General features: G+C 36.7%; 1 protein-coding gene across 1 annotated transcript in view; it reads right to left on the bottom strand.

Moving 5' to 3' along the window:
* Positions 1 to 264: 264 nt before the first annotated feature.
* The window catches only part of WDPCP (WD repeat containing planar cell polarity effector), a gene marked incomplete at both ends in the record, with an annotated part of 33,340 nt that continues 20,656 nt past the window's right edge, over positions 265 to 12,948 (bottom strand). Inside the window, 2 exons of the mRNA XM_008939438.1 lie at positions 265 to 453; positions 4,698 to 5,307. Of these exons, the coding sequence (XP_008937686.1) occupies positions 265 to 453; positions 4,698 to 5,307 (799 nt within the window). The remainder of the gene's footprint in view (positions 454 to 4,697; positions 5,308 to 12,948) is intronic.

The following is a 12,948-nucleotide window of genomic DNA, read 5'->3' as shown; positions in this document are numbered from 1 at the left end:
ATATATATATATATATATATTAAAATATGCATTAATTTAGCATCATCTTTGATACAAATGAACTAAAATGCAGTCAACACATTGATCCAGATTTTACTGAAATTGCTTGTCTACATATAATGGGATTATGGAGTATGATAATCTGGCTGACTGCCTGGATTCTCACTATTGTCTTCTTCATATAGTCAATAAATATAGTCATAGTCCACATATGAGTTACAGAGGCACCACAAAAATCAATTAAAAATACAGTCAGTCCCTTACCTTCTCTGTCGGGTGTAAGCTTTTGTTTAAGAAGGTGATTGACAATGGCAGTCAAGCATATGTAACACTGACGACCCATCGTGTTCCAGTTCATGGTGTTCAGGACATTAACTGCCTCGTGTATCTCATCGTGACGAATATACTGGTGGATGATTTCCACAAGGCCTAGCTGTCCTCTTGTGATCACACCTTTTACAGGAAATATTAAAACCAAACACAATGTTAAGAGTATTTAAACCAGTAATTGACTATTTTTCAGCACAGTTCAAAATAATTGCTGTTGTTTAAAATTAGGAAGTTTAAGTTAATGGACTTCACTATTAAATTTTTATGTGAGATAGCTCCTTATTATCTTGGTATGTTTGGACTGAGGGTGCTCTGGACAGCAGAGAAAAACCATCATGAACTTCATATACGGCAGTTGAGTGAAGGTGGCCAGTACCTATTGGTGACAACATTATGTAATGAAGTTTGTTTGAAACATAGTAGAAAAAGCTTATTCAAAGTTTATCATCATTGTATTGGAAGTAATCAGTCTACGTGCCACCTTCCTCCTGCAGGGAAATACTTCTGGACAACACTAAAAAATAGCATCTGTCTCACAGAAACATACCTATGTATACAAGTTTGCAGCAGCTCAAACTTCAAAACAGCAATTATTCAATTACTGTCCATATTGCAATTGCTCTAGAACTTACTTCTAGAGTGGCAAAATTCTTCAAGTGAAGTATTCCTTCCGTAAGGGTATATCACGAAAGATACCAACACTTAGGGACCTTTGCATTACACTTGCACATTAAATGAAGAACATGCTTGCATAAGGGAAAAAAATGAGCAATACATTCCTCACTCCATGACCACATGATTTATCTACAGCACTCCATCTCTGAAAAGTAGGAATTAAAAACCTCAGATTTTCTTGACTTGTAGGTCTCAGCTTCTGAACAGAAAAAGTGACTGAAAAGCTGCAGAGAGTACTGATCTCTGACTACTCATATGACCTTGTGACATAGGCCACACGTGGCATTTTAGCAACTCTTGCTTGCTTTGGGTCATTGTGCTAGAGTATTCTTTATCACTACTGCTCCAGATATTGGAAAGAGACCAGAATAAATCTGCTGTTCCACTCACTTTAAATAAAAATATAATGTTATGTTATTGTACCATTTGTATTTTGATGTTGTTTGCTAAAACTAATTTCAAGGAAAAAATTCTGAGAAAGGGAACAAGCTGAATTTCAACATTGACAGCAAAGCCATAGGACAGCTGGGGAGAAAAAGTCTGGTAACATAGAAAAGATGACCTGATATACAGAAAATACAGACACAAAATCTTCATAAATGTAGTTGTGAATATTGTTTGTGATGTAAAATAAGAACTGAGAAAAAAAAAAGTAGAGGAAAACAGAACATCTGACTATAGCTCAAGGATGAGTAACCTGCTGAGAACTTGCATATACAGATCTGATGCTTTGGGGGGAAAAAAAGTTTACATATTTATTTTTTGTAACATAGAAATACTTTAATTTTTAGTGCCATTAAAGAAAAGACATGGTTGTCTATTGTGTTTAACTTTACATTTGCATGTATTAAAGCCTATGGACATTATACTGTGTAACAGCCACGTTTAACCCATGTAGTTGGGATAAGATCTAATTGTTATGGTAGACTTCATTCTTCCTGAATGTTTAGTGCTTTTAAAGTATTACATAAGTTGGTCAATCTTCACATTAATCACTATGTGAAGATGAAAATACTTGTTTGAATGTTAATTACATGTAATATTATATTTAAAATGCGTTTCAAGGCCAGCAATGCTGAATCACTGGCACCAGTACCAAGTTTGGCATTATACAAGATCTGGGTTGACATCCACGACAGGAAGCCACAATGCTTTTGAAAATGAGTTTGGCATTAGACACCAAAAATATTTGCCATTAATGTTTGAGGGTAAATTTAATATGAATCTTTTCCTGAAACAAATCTGGCTAGACAGCACAATGGAGAATTCACAGAACTTGTCCAAAATCATAATATGTCAGCTGGAAGTAAAAAAAAAAAAAACAAAAACCACATTATTTGCCTATTTTCATTGACAGAGTTTCTTAACAGACTTTTATGGGAAACAATTCCAAGCCATGTGTTAATTACGGATTTTATTTCAGGCTTGAATGCCTGTCCATGTTTTGCTGTCATGGGCCTCTAAATTTTCCGTATAATTTATAGTTGCGTTGTTTCTTAAATAGCAGGGACCTAAAAACTGCTGAGGTTGGGAAAATGGGCTGGCTAATCACACAGCATTACTACCTTGGTGGTGTGACAAACTGAGGAGAGGAGCAAAGCCCAAAACCAGGAGGCAATAGAGAACAACGTATTTTTGCACAGAGGACTCTAAAGAGGGATGGAGGGAGAGCGCGAGCTTTGCCTTCTTCCTAGAAGAGATTTTACAGTAATTATACAGAATGAATTTTAAAATGTGATAACTTTCAGCTGTAGAGGTCAACATCTTCCCATTTGGATGCTTGACTTCTCCTGGGTGGTGCGCTTCCAGGCAACCTGTTTGGGAAAAAGAGGTGACAGCCAACTCACTGCCTAATTGATTTAGGAACGGTGCCCAGGGAGACAGTCCAATTAAGTTTACAAGCTGGCAATTAGCAGGAAAGGCCTCTAAATCCCTGCACTGAGAGCCTGCTTGCCTTCATAAGAACATAAATGTGCTAAAGATAGCAAGGGGAAAGCTGTGCTTTCTGGAAAGCTGTTGTGAGAAAACCCCACAAGGGAGGACTGAAGAAAAGCAAGGTAGATGTAGGTAGAGTACCTTGTGCTTGACAGGTAAGAGGTAATTTAGAGTTGGGTTTTTTTAAATGGCCAACATGCACACAAAAACATCAAATAGCTTTTATAATTAATGTTCTGGGGTACTCTGCAACTATTAAACCTGTCATTGGACATAATGCAGCTGAATTACCTCCAAATAAATGATAATTTCTAAACATTTTTTAACAGGTTTTTTGTTTTGTTTTGTTTTTTTATATAACCATAACAACCTGGATCAGCTCTTCTAAAACCATACCATTATATGTCAATCCAAAATTTTTCTTGCTAACATCCCATTAATTTACCTTTTTGCAGTGGCATACTTAGTGAAGTTTTAAAAATTCTGTCTTTCAAATGTTTAGGTCTGCAGTACTTTTAGGTAAGACTTTCCCCCACAAAAGCATGTGTATCTCAGTGAGTAAAGAAATAAAGTAGATTTTAAAAACTTACTGTCATTGAGGTGGTTGGGGTTTTTTTATTGTTTTTTTTTTAAAAAGGCTTTGTTCTAATCGCAATAGCTTTATACAAAAGAATCATAAAAAACTCCTGCAAAGAAGTACAAAGGCAATCCTGTTTCCTTGGACAGACAATGGGCAAAATGCTGAAATTTTCCAGGATGAGTCTATTCGACATGGCTGTCTGCCCTGTTGAAACACTGGCTTGGTAGTCAGAAGATTCAAGCATGATTGTTTTTCAGCTCCCACAGTGGGTCTGCACCACTGTAACTTGCCTGACTTGAATGGAATGAATGCAGTCCTCACTGCTGAGTGACTGCAGGGGTTTTATTCTTAGTTCAGCCACCGACTCGCTGTGTAACTCTTGGAAAGCCTTTTACCTTTACTGCTTCTTGTTATTGTTTTTAAAATTAAATAGTTATGGTTTCACTCTCTTAAGGCCTCCTTACACCTAAAATGAGAAGTGTTATGTAAATTCTAAAATTACTGTTATTCCTCCTCCTTTTATTCACAGCTCCTGGCAAATTAATTGAGAGACTAAACATCTCTGAAGGTTATGAAAATCTTCCTTCCTGTGTGAAAAGTCTTCAAGAAAAGAAACACAGTGTAACCTCGTGCTGAAATCAGGAAGAACAGAGTACTGGGACAAATACCCATTGTAATGGAAAGGACAGTTGCATCATGCACACAAAAAAATAATTCAGGAAAGAAAATAGCATTACTATTCTATTCCTAAATATAGCTTATTTTAGCTTGTTTGGGGTATTACTACAGAATGAATAAAATTCCAAAAATTATATACTACAGATTAAAGGAATCTACTACAGAATGACTACAATTCCAAAAATTATATACTACAGATTAAAGGAATTTTCCACATGAGAAGTTGTTATGCTTCATTAGAGTAGCAAGCAACATAACAGAACCCTGATCCAACAACAGAGCAGGGTCCTATTCTGTCAGACCCCATATGAAAAGATACCAAGTCATTGTGAAAAATAATTAACTCCTTGGTTCAAATCTTCAGATACCATTAGAACAACCACTTTTAAGGCTATGATCCCATATATCTAAAATGAGGGTGTTTCAATCTACAAAAACCTGTGAGGTGCAGATGTTTCCTTGAGAGCTCAAGGTTCAATGGATGTCCTCAGCAACTTACCAAGTTTAAAATGAAGTACTCCTAAGGGTCCTTTGTCGAATCTAACCAACAAAAGATCGTGAATCTCTGTGCCATCAGTGCTGGCAGATACAACCTGAGGACCAGCCCACTGGATCTGGATGAGGCTGCTAGGCACGTCAAAGTGTTTACTGAATTGCAGAGTTGCCTCAGGTGAATAGTCTTGTGCCAAGAGCTGAATTTTAATTGGAGACAGCGCCGTGTCAAAAAGCTGCAGCTCCCCTTGAGAGCTGCCAACCATGAATATGGCTCCGGAAGGGTGGTAGGTTATTAAAGCAGGCAGCAGTTCTGCTTGGGCTAACAGAGTCACTTGGTTGTAGGCTTCATACAGAATTATTGATGAATCTTCGCAACCCACGACTAGTTTGTCTTCTGTAAAATCTCTGCAACAGCTGATGGCCTTGGATCGTAGTGGTATTCTGGTGACTGCTGCACACTGAATTTTGTTCCTAACACACCTGTAGACAGAGCTGTCTGCCATGGGCTCTTTGTCTGAGGAGATGGAGTGCTCTACTGTGTAAACCTGATAAGGCTGATTAGTGCTGAAGCTAGCATCGAGTGGATCCCATTCGGTACGGACATAACTCAGAACCTGAAAAAGAATCCAAAATATTTTGTTAGCCATTTGTAACAATTTATTCTTACTTTGACGACTTCAAAAATAGATTGTTGCAAATATGCTTTCTCGTGGGTCAGTAAGCTAAAACAAAAACACGTTTTAGAAATGGATTTGTGAAACCTATTGTTTAAACTTGATTAAAACTCTCTGCAATATAGTTTGAGCCATATTTGTTTGTCCAGAGTATGTAATAAGTTAGCAGAATAGAAGATAAAAGAGGAGATGGTCCTAACAGTGTTGGTAAATGGAGAAATGAACAACTGACTGATATAAAAGAATAACTCATTATTCCAAAGTGAATAATAATTTTGGGAGAAATCCCAAAATTTCTGGAAAAAATCAAAATAGTTAACTTTGAGCATCACATGTAGAGGATTTTTGATCATTTGCTCTGGGCCATAGCAACAGAAAATATTACGATGTAGCTATAGAAACAATGGCATGTTTGAACAATGTATAATGTATAATGCCAAATGAGTAGGTGGTAGATTTTTTTTGGTGCCACAGAGCTGTAGATGCATAATAAATGAATTTGTAGTAGGAGAAAAGGAGGACCACTTGGAGTACTTAAGGATTAAATGAAATGAAATAAGAACACAAAGCTAGAATATGATACAAAGACAGCAGCTGGCAAAGAGCAAGAATTTGTAGTGTGGAAACAAGGGAAGTACCATAAAGTGATGGATGCAACAATCAAGACTCATGTCCTATAATATATGGCTTTGAGCAAGAGGTGTTTTTCAGGACTCGGGCAGGGAAGCTGTGGGAGAAATACCAGCTGCAAATAAGTTACAGATTAGCTTATGGCAGAGAGAGAAAACCAATGTCTTCAGAAGAATGAGAGTAGTGGAAAACAGTTAGAAACTAGATGGTGTCTGTTCATGCAGAAATAAAGAGTGAAGTGAAATCTCAAAGTGAGCCAAACCCCACCCTCAGATATACCCACAGCATTTTTCACACTACAAACTAAAGCTAGTTTTGGAAGCCCCGTCTTTTGAGTCCATGTGGTATACAAGTACCATTTAAACTGAAAGGGCTAACAAATGTGATCAAAAGGCAGAAAGGGAGAGAAAAAATAAACCTGCAAATTTCAGATTTAAAACAGAAACGCACACATAACGTTGAAGCGGTTTAAATTTGGTTTCCACAGATCACAAGACCAACTGAACACATGATTTAGCCTTTTGTCCTGCAAAGCAGGAGAACAAGAAATAAAAAATGTTTTGGCATACCAACCATTACTTCAGAAGCAAACCCATTACTTTATAAATTAGTTATTTGGGATGTTGATCAGATTAGTATATTTTGTTCCGACAGTTTGTTTGTTTTGTCAGCAAAAGGGTTTCTCATTCAAAGCAAAGAAAAAAGGATTATTGCAATTTTATGACTGCAAACCAGCTGCAGTCTTAGTTACTTTAAGATGAGTAGTTCAGGACATACAAAGAACCACTTAATGCAAAAGCATCTAACACAGAATCCAATGCACCCAACTTGTGAAAACCAGGTAAACCCATTTCAACAGAGTAGAAATCAATAAAAATATATACCAAAGAGGAAATAATAAATACTTATATAGCCTGTAAACACTTTCTCACCTCCACCATGGCGTCACCAACGATTTAGCTGTTGCAACTAGTTATTTATGCCCACAAAATGTGTAGTGGCTACTGTGCAGATGTTAGAACTGCTTAAATGCACAGCTTATTAGAGTGTTAAATTGCATAGCAAGGAAACCCGTAAAAGAGGTTATTGTGGACAAAGGATTGCTGTGACCACAGAGTGCTCTACCCCAAATAACGACAAAGTGAAGTATTATTGTTTGTTCTGCAGTGTTCCCTAAGATTATGTATAGAGACCCAGGTAGCTGCCTTTCAAATATGTGAAATAGAAATCTTGCCCAAGCAAGTCTTCAAAGCTTCCATAACCTCAGTGAAATGAGCCTTGAGGCCCTCTGGGACTCAGATTTCTGTCTTCCTGTGGCAGGTTTCAATGCACTGCATTATACATCTACATATTTTCATCCAAAATCAGTTTTCCTCTCTGGATATCTCACAAGCTCTGAGAAAGTCATGACAATCAACCCAATAATCAAGCCTATGAGAGCTAAAAGACTGAAAGTGCTATTACAAACTGAAGAGAGACTGGCCTTGAAGGTTAAGACAACAGAGAAGAAAGCATGTGAAACATGGATTTTGTAACTGCATAGGAGTAATTGCTGGAAAACAGCAATGAAAATAATCACAGAAAAATAAATATTGTCACCTGATTGTTTGAAAGTCAGCAAGCAAACTGAATCCAAGTAGTAGCCTTTTTCTGCCATGTTATAGCAAAAGCGGGACAAAACATTGCTCACTACCTTTTGAATTTAAAAGAAAGTAAGATCTTATATTTTAGAAGGCTAATTTAATGAGCCTTGAGATGAGAAGCTCCCTAGATTCACATAATTCGGAGAGAAAATCCTTGAAACGAAGTCTAAGGTAAGGTTTGTTGCTGTATATAACACAATTCTTGTCCTGGTTTGGGAAACTAGGAATAAGTTCCTGGGAGGAGAAAAAGACTATTTGCTGTATTTCAAAAGATAAGTTTCAATGTAATGTTTAAACAAATTAGGCTGAAAAGAAACTTTTCTAGACACTACTGTTCATACTCTGGCTGAAAACGAGAGAAACATTTCTTAGATTGGAGCAGATAAGCTGCTTCTCATGCATCAGTGGCCTCATGTGCCTCTTGGAGGAAGAGTAACAATCCCAGAGACCTCTTTGTTCTGGTTTCCAGTAACTGGCATCTGGCACTCTGAAATGGATATTCTCTTTCATCTGAGAGGGAAGATTTGAGCATCTCTGTCAGAAATTTCTTATTAATTCTTCATGCTGCTAACTGGGATACTAAAACAGAGACATATACAACTACTGAAACATGTTAATCAGGCTTAGATAATGCTTTTGAAAGATAAGAAGCCTAACAATCAAACCATCTTTTTTTCCCCAAAAAGATAGTACACCATTACTTGCCAATTGTTTTTCTATCTGTAGGTAGCCATGTGCTAGTCATTGCAGTGCACATAGTGCTTTAGCAGTCCATTTAAAGGAATCCACTGGGATTCCTTCTCAGAAAGCAGTAGTTCTCTGGAACTATGTTTTAATGTTCTAAAGAGGAACATTAAAAAAGCCATGTATCTTTAAGTCAGCAGAACATTTGCTTGGGGAATGGGAAGGCAAAAGCTGGAGGAGTTCCCTTAGAAGCGAGTAGGACAATTGCAGGATTTGCAGAGAAGGGGACAGGGCAGCAGATCTAAAATGACAGAGCTGTAACATCACACGGTGGGGTGTATAATCCCATCAACATTAAGGGCCTTCCATACATCTTGGACTAAGCACTTAGCCCTGGATTTCAAGGGAAGATTTCTAGAAGTACTTTGCATGAAGTAAACACAATGACTTTCTCTAAAATAAATAAGTTTAAAGCCCTTTTTAGTTTTGTGATATGCATGTTACAAAAATACAGTCCATGCATTTGCATATTGTCTGCATAACTGATGCATATTTCCCTTATTAATGTGGCAATCATGAACCACTCCTGCACATTTATAGTGTTTCCCCGTGCAGTACTGTGCATGTACCCATGCTCTGCATCAGCTAATCAGTACCATGAGGGATACTATACATGTGAGGATCTCAAATCCTAGAGTAAGAAATCGCAACAATCCAATGAAAGGAATCTGTTAATCTTCGTAAATAAGGGGCCTGAAAAACGCTAGTTAAAATACTTTCATTTTATATTTAAAAGAAATAATAGCACTACCTTGTGTGGGCAATATCGCTCTTCTCAGCGCAGATCTTTGAACACTTAAAATTGAAGTATTTTGCATAGAGTGCTGGGAAAGGATAAAGTCCACATATGAAAACAAATAAGAGTTTTAACCAGTAGTTCTTAAGCAGAAAATTGGCTTACCAGGCAGATAAAAAAAGAAAACAAAAGAAACAGAGAAACAAGCTTGCTGTGACTGAATTGTGTGTCTTTCAGATGAGAAAAATGTTTGATTTACTTTATGGATGTTAAAAAAATGCTTATTTAATTTCACACAGCGAGGCTCCAAATAACAATAACACTTTGATTAGAAATGTGGAGTGGGAAGCATAGCGCACACCAGAGTAAAATAGTTTTGAACACAGCACTGTGAAGATGGAAGAAAAAAACCAACCCTATTTTTAAACATTTCTAAACCAAAAATGCAAGGCTCCTACTCTAAGTTACTTATTTGGCTGCAGTATGTTTAGAGTCCCACATGTAATCTTACTTTCTAGACCTTAAGCCAACATTAATTCTTATTTTCTTTCAAAATTTATCATCACCATCTTTATCCCATATTATTCATTGAACTTTTAACCCAACGTGACATCAAGGATTTTACATTCTTTGCTGTATGTGTGTGAGAGGCATTTCAGCTATTCAGTCACACAGGGTAGATGTTTTACTGAGTGCTACAGTAACAGTAGGATAGCTCACTCATAAAAGAGCTGCTGTGTTTATTTCACAAGTTTGAGGCACAATCTGGAAGCAATAACTACTAAATATTATCTCTTGGGAGAAAGAAAAAGAATAGTCTCTTCCAGGCAAATTATTTTTTCTACAAGATTGAAGTATAATTTCAGTGATTTGCACTAGCACTAAATGAAGTGAAAAAAAAAAAAACAAGGTAAAGACAAAGTATAACGGTAACTGAGCCCTGGCATCATCAACTCCTGTTAATTTATGTCTGTAGAATAAAGTTCAAATTGATTTTAACACAACATTCAAAACATTTAATCCAAGAATGATTTAGCATCAGATCCTATTTATTCATGGCAAATTGTCTGAAATGATTTCGAGACGATTCCTCTTCTGGTTTTGAAAACAAAAAATACCAGTATTGTCTCCACAGAGAGACATTTTAAATAACATCCTTGATTACTGGTACTTTAACAAAGAAGTAACAAACAAACCCCAAATAATTAAACAATAAATTGGAGAACAGATAAGTTTACTGGAAGAAACCAATACTTGCAAGAAAGCAGACAATGGTTCAACAGACAAATACTCCTGCAGCAACATGCATGCATATATATGTGTGCATTGCACATTGAAGCAAAGTTGTATGTGAAAGCATTTTTATTTCTTCAGGGGACAATTTCTCACCAAAACTTACAGCATTCAACAGAGTAAACACTGATCTCAGGAAAAAAAAAAATGGAGTAAAACAAGTCAAGATTTGCAAGGAAGAAGTTCTTTCTGTTTTTAGAGAAATAATGTCTACCTATAGCTTTAATAGTAGCAAATGTTAAAACATAAAACACAGCACAATTCAAATCAAATTTATAGTGTGTCTAAAATGTAAAATGCCTTTTATCCACTAAGTTGAAATGCTATTTAAGTACACAATACTCCAAACATGCATCTGCAGTGTGAATCATCCCAATGCAGGTGGTGTAGTTACAGGATATTATCGTGACAAGGGGTTGAGTTGCCTTGTCCCAGAGCTATTCCTGCCCTCATCCTAATAAGCACTCTTCTGGTGGGCAACAAATACCACTCAAAAAAACTCTTCCAGGGATGAAGTAATATCACCTAAGTGCCCCATTTACCTTTGCTCTGCCACAACAGTAAGAGTGTCAGTAGCTGGCAGAGCTTTTTGTGGTTTTTGTAGGTCAGCACCAAGGTGCTGCAGAATGGCTGTGGGTAGCAATCATTCATTTCCTGGGGCTTGGTTTACTTCTTCATAAATCCAATATGCTAAGCAGCTCTTTAGGGGCTACACATTCAGCAATTCCTGCTTTTCTTTTAATTCTAGATAATAATGCTGGTTTATCCAAGCAATACTACTGTTTTCAAGTGAAATGTTGATGGTATTATTTTACTACACTTTTTTAAAGAAATGCTTCAAACAATCAGTTCATGTGTCTCATTCTTCTGTTGGCAATAATAATTTACTGAGAGGAAATTCACATTATTGGTCAAATATGGTAAATACAGATTTACTTTCATGCATAACAATGACATGTCATGATGTTATTCCAGGTCTATACCTGAGCAACACTGCAAATTGTAAGGACAAAAGAAGCAAAGAGGCAGTAACTAGAGAGTAACTGTTTAAGAAGCCATCTAGAAGCACTAACTACATTTTTGCTCATGTTTAAGTTGTCAAAAGTTAAAGGTGTTAAGTTAAAGTTCCACTCCAAGACTCTACAGGGGAAAAATGTACCTCAATTAATGGCATATTGGGGGTTGATGCTACTTCTAGAGCTGCTGGGTTATGACATCTCCCATCCATGCATGGAATTTAACCACTCTCCATAAGGAGCACTAGAGAAATTAAGAAGAAAAAACAAAACACCCAAACAATACCATAAGTTAGATGGCATGGATATATAGGGGAAGCCTATAGGCAGAGTGTCTTGAGCCTTACACAACAGCCCACTGAGCGTCCAAGAGATAAGCACATGGAACAGACTAATTGACAACTAGCAAGACAGTTTGTTATCTATATATGACTAAGTTTTTCACAGCCCTGGCACAGTGCTTGGTATTTTATTGACATATACAGGAAAAGAACTTTCATCCGAAGATTTAGAATTAAAACAGACAAGTACAGACAAAGAATTAGAAAAGGGAAAGCAACTTAACAGTTAAATTTGGCAGTTCTGCTTTTAAAAATAAATTTCTTATATTTATATTACAATATGGGCTAAATTAAAAGGATTATGTGTTTAGGCCTAGAGGCTCAGTGAATGCTTATTATCATTATTGTGTTAAGCACCAGTGATGTGCTCGGGACTATACTAGACAGCCTCAGCCCTGAGCAATTTAGAGTCTAAACCAGAAAAGGATAAAACAAGGTGTACTGAAAGATGCGGAGCAATGATGTAATTGGGAAATCTCCCTATAATATATAAAATGAAACAGAGAAAGCTTTAAACTGACAGGGTGGCTTCTGTGAATTTCTTAGAAGAAATGTGTCTCTTAAAAAAAAATCAGAAATAGAGAATGCAAACTGCTATGTTGGCATTAAGGACCTTTCTGGAAGACATGGGAAGGAAACAAAAGGCACGGGAATGTTGCTGTCAAAACCTGGACACAGAGAAGTCATGGTAAGAAATAAGATCTGAAATGTTAGTAGGATGAAGTTTCATAATATCAAACTGGCACAGGGACCGAGCTGGCAAAGGTTACAATGAAGAGGTGGACATTTTAGCTACCAGAGTAATTTTTATATGTGATTGGGCATAGCTGCAGGGGGAATTGAGAACTGCAGGTGTGTATCAGGCAGAGGAGAGAGATGAGTCAAAGATGACCGCTAGTGGAGAGAGGTCAATTGAAAAGAAGCGAAGAAGGCAGAACTGGAGGCAATTTAAACTTAAATTCTACAGTGACTAATGACTGAAATAAGAAAGAAAAGCTGTCTCAAGTACCTTTTTTCTTTTCTTTTCAATATGTAGAAAATCCCAAGGGAAAGAAACTCACTGAAATTAATATTAGTTATCAAAGTAATAATTGCAAGACATTAAAACATTTACACCTTCCCTAATTAAAGAGAACAGGATGTTGTTTATAAGAACAGCTTATTCTAAAGTGTTATTT

The sequence above is a fragment of the Merops nubicus genome, unplaced genomic scaffold, assembly GCF_000691845.1.
Source record: "Merops nubicus isolate BGI_N331 unplaced genomic scaffold, ASM69184v1 scaffold47114, whole genome shotgun sequence".
Lineage (NCBI taxonomy): Eukaryota > Metazoa > Chordata > Aves > Coraciiformes > Meropidae > Merops > Merops nubicus.
The sequence above is the reverse complement of the archived record's forward strand: the minus strand, read 5'-3'. Positions and strand labels throughout refer to the sequence as shown.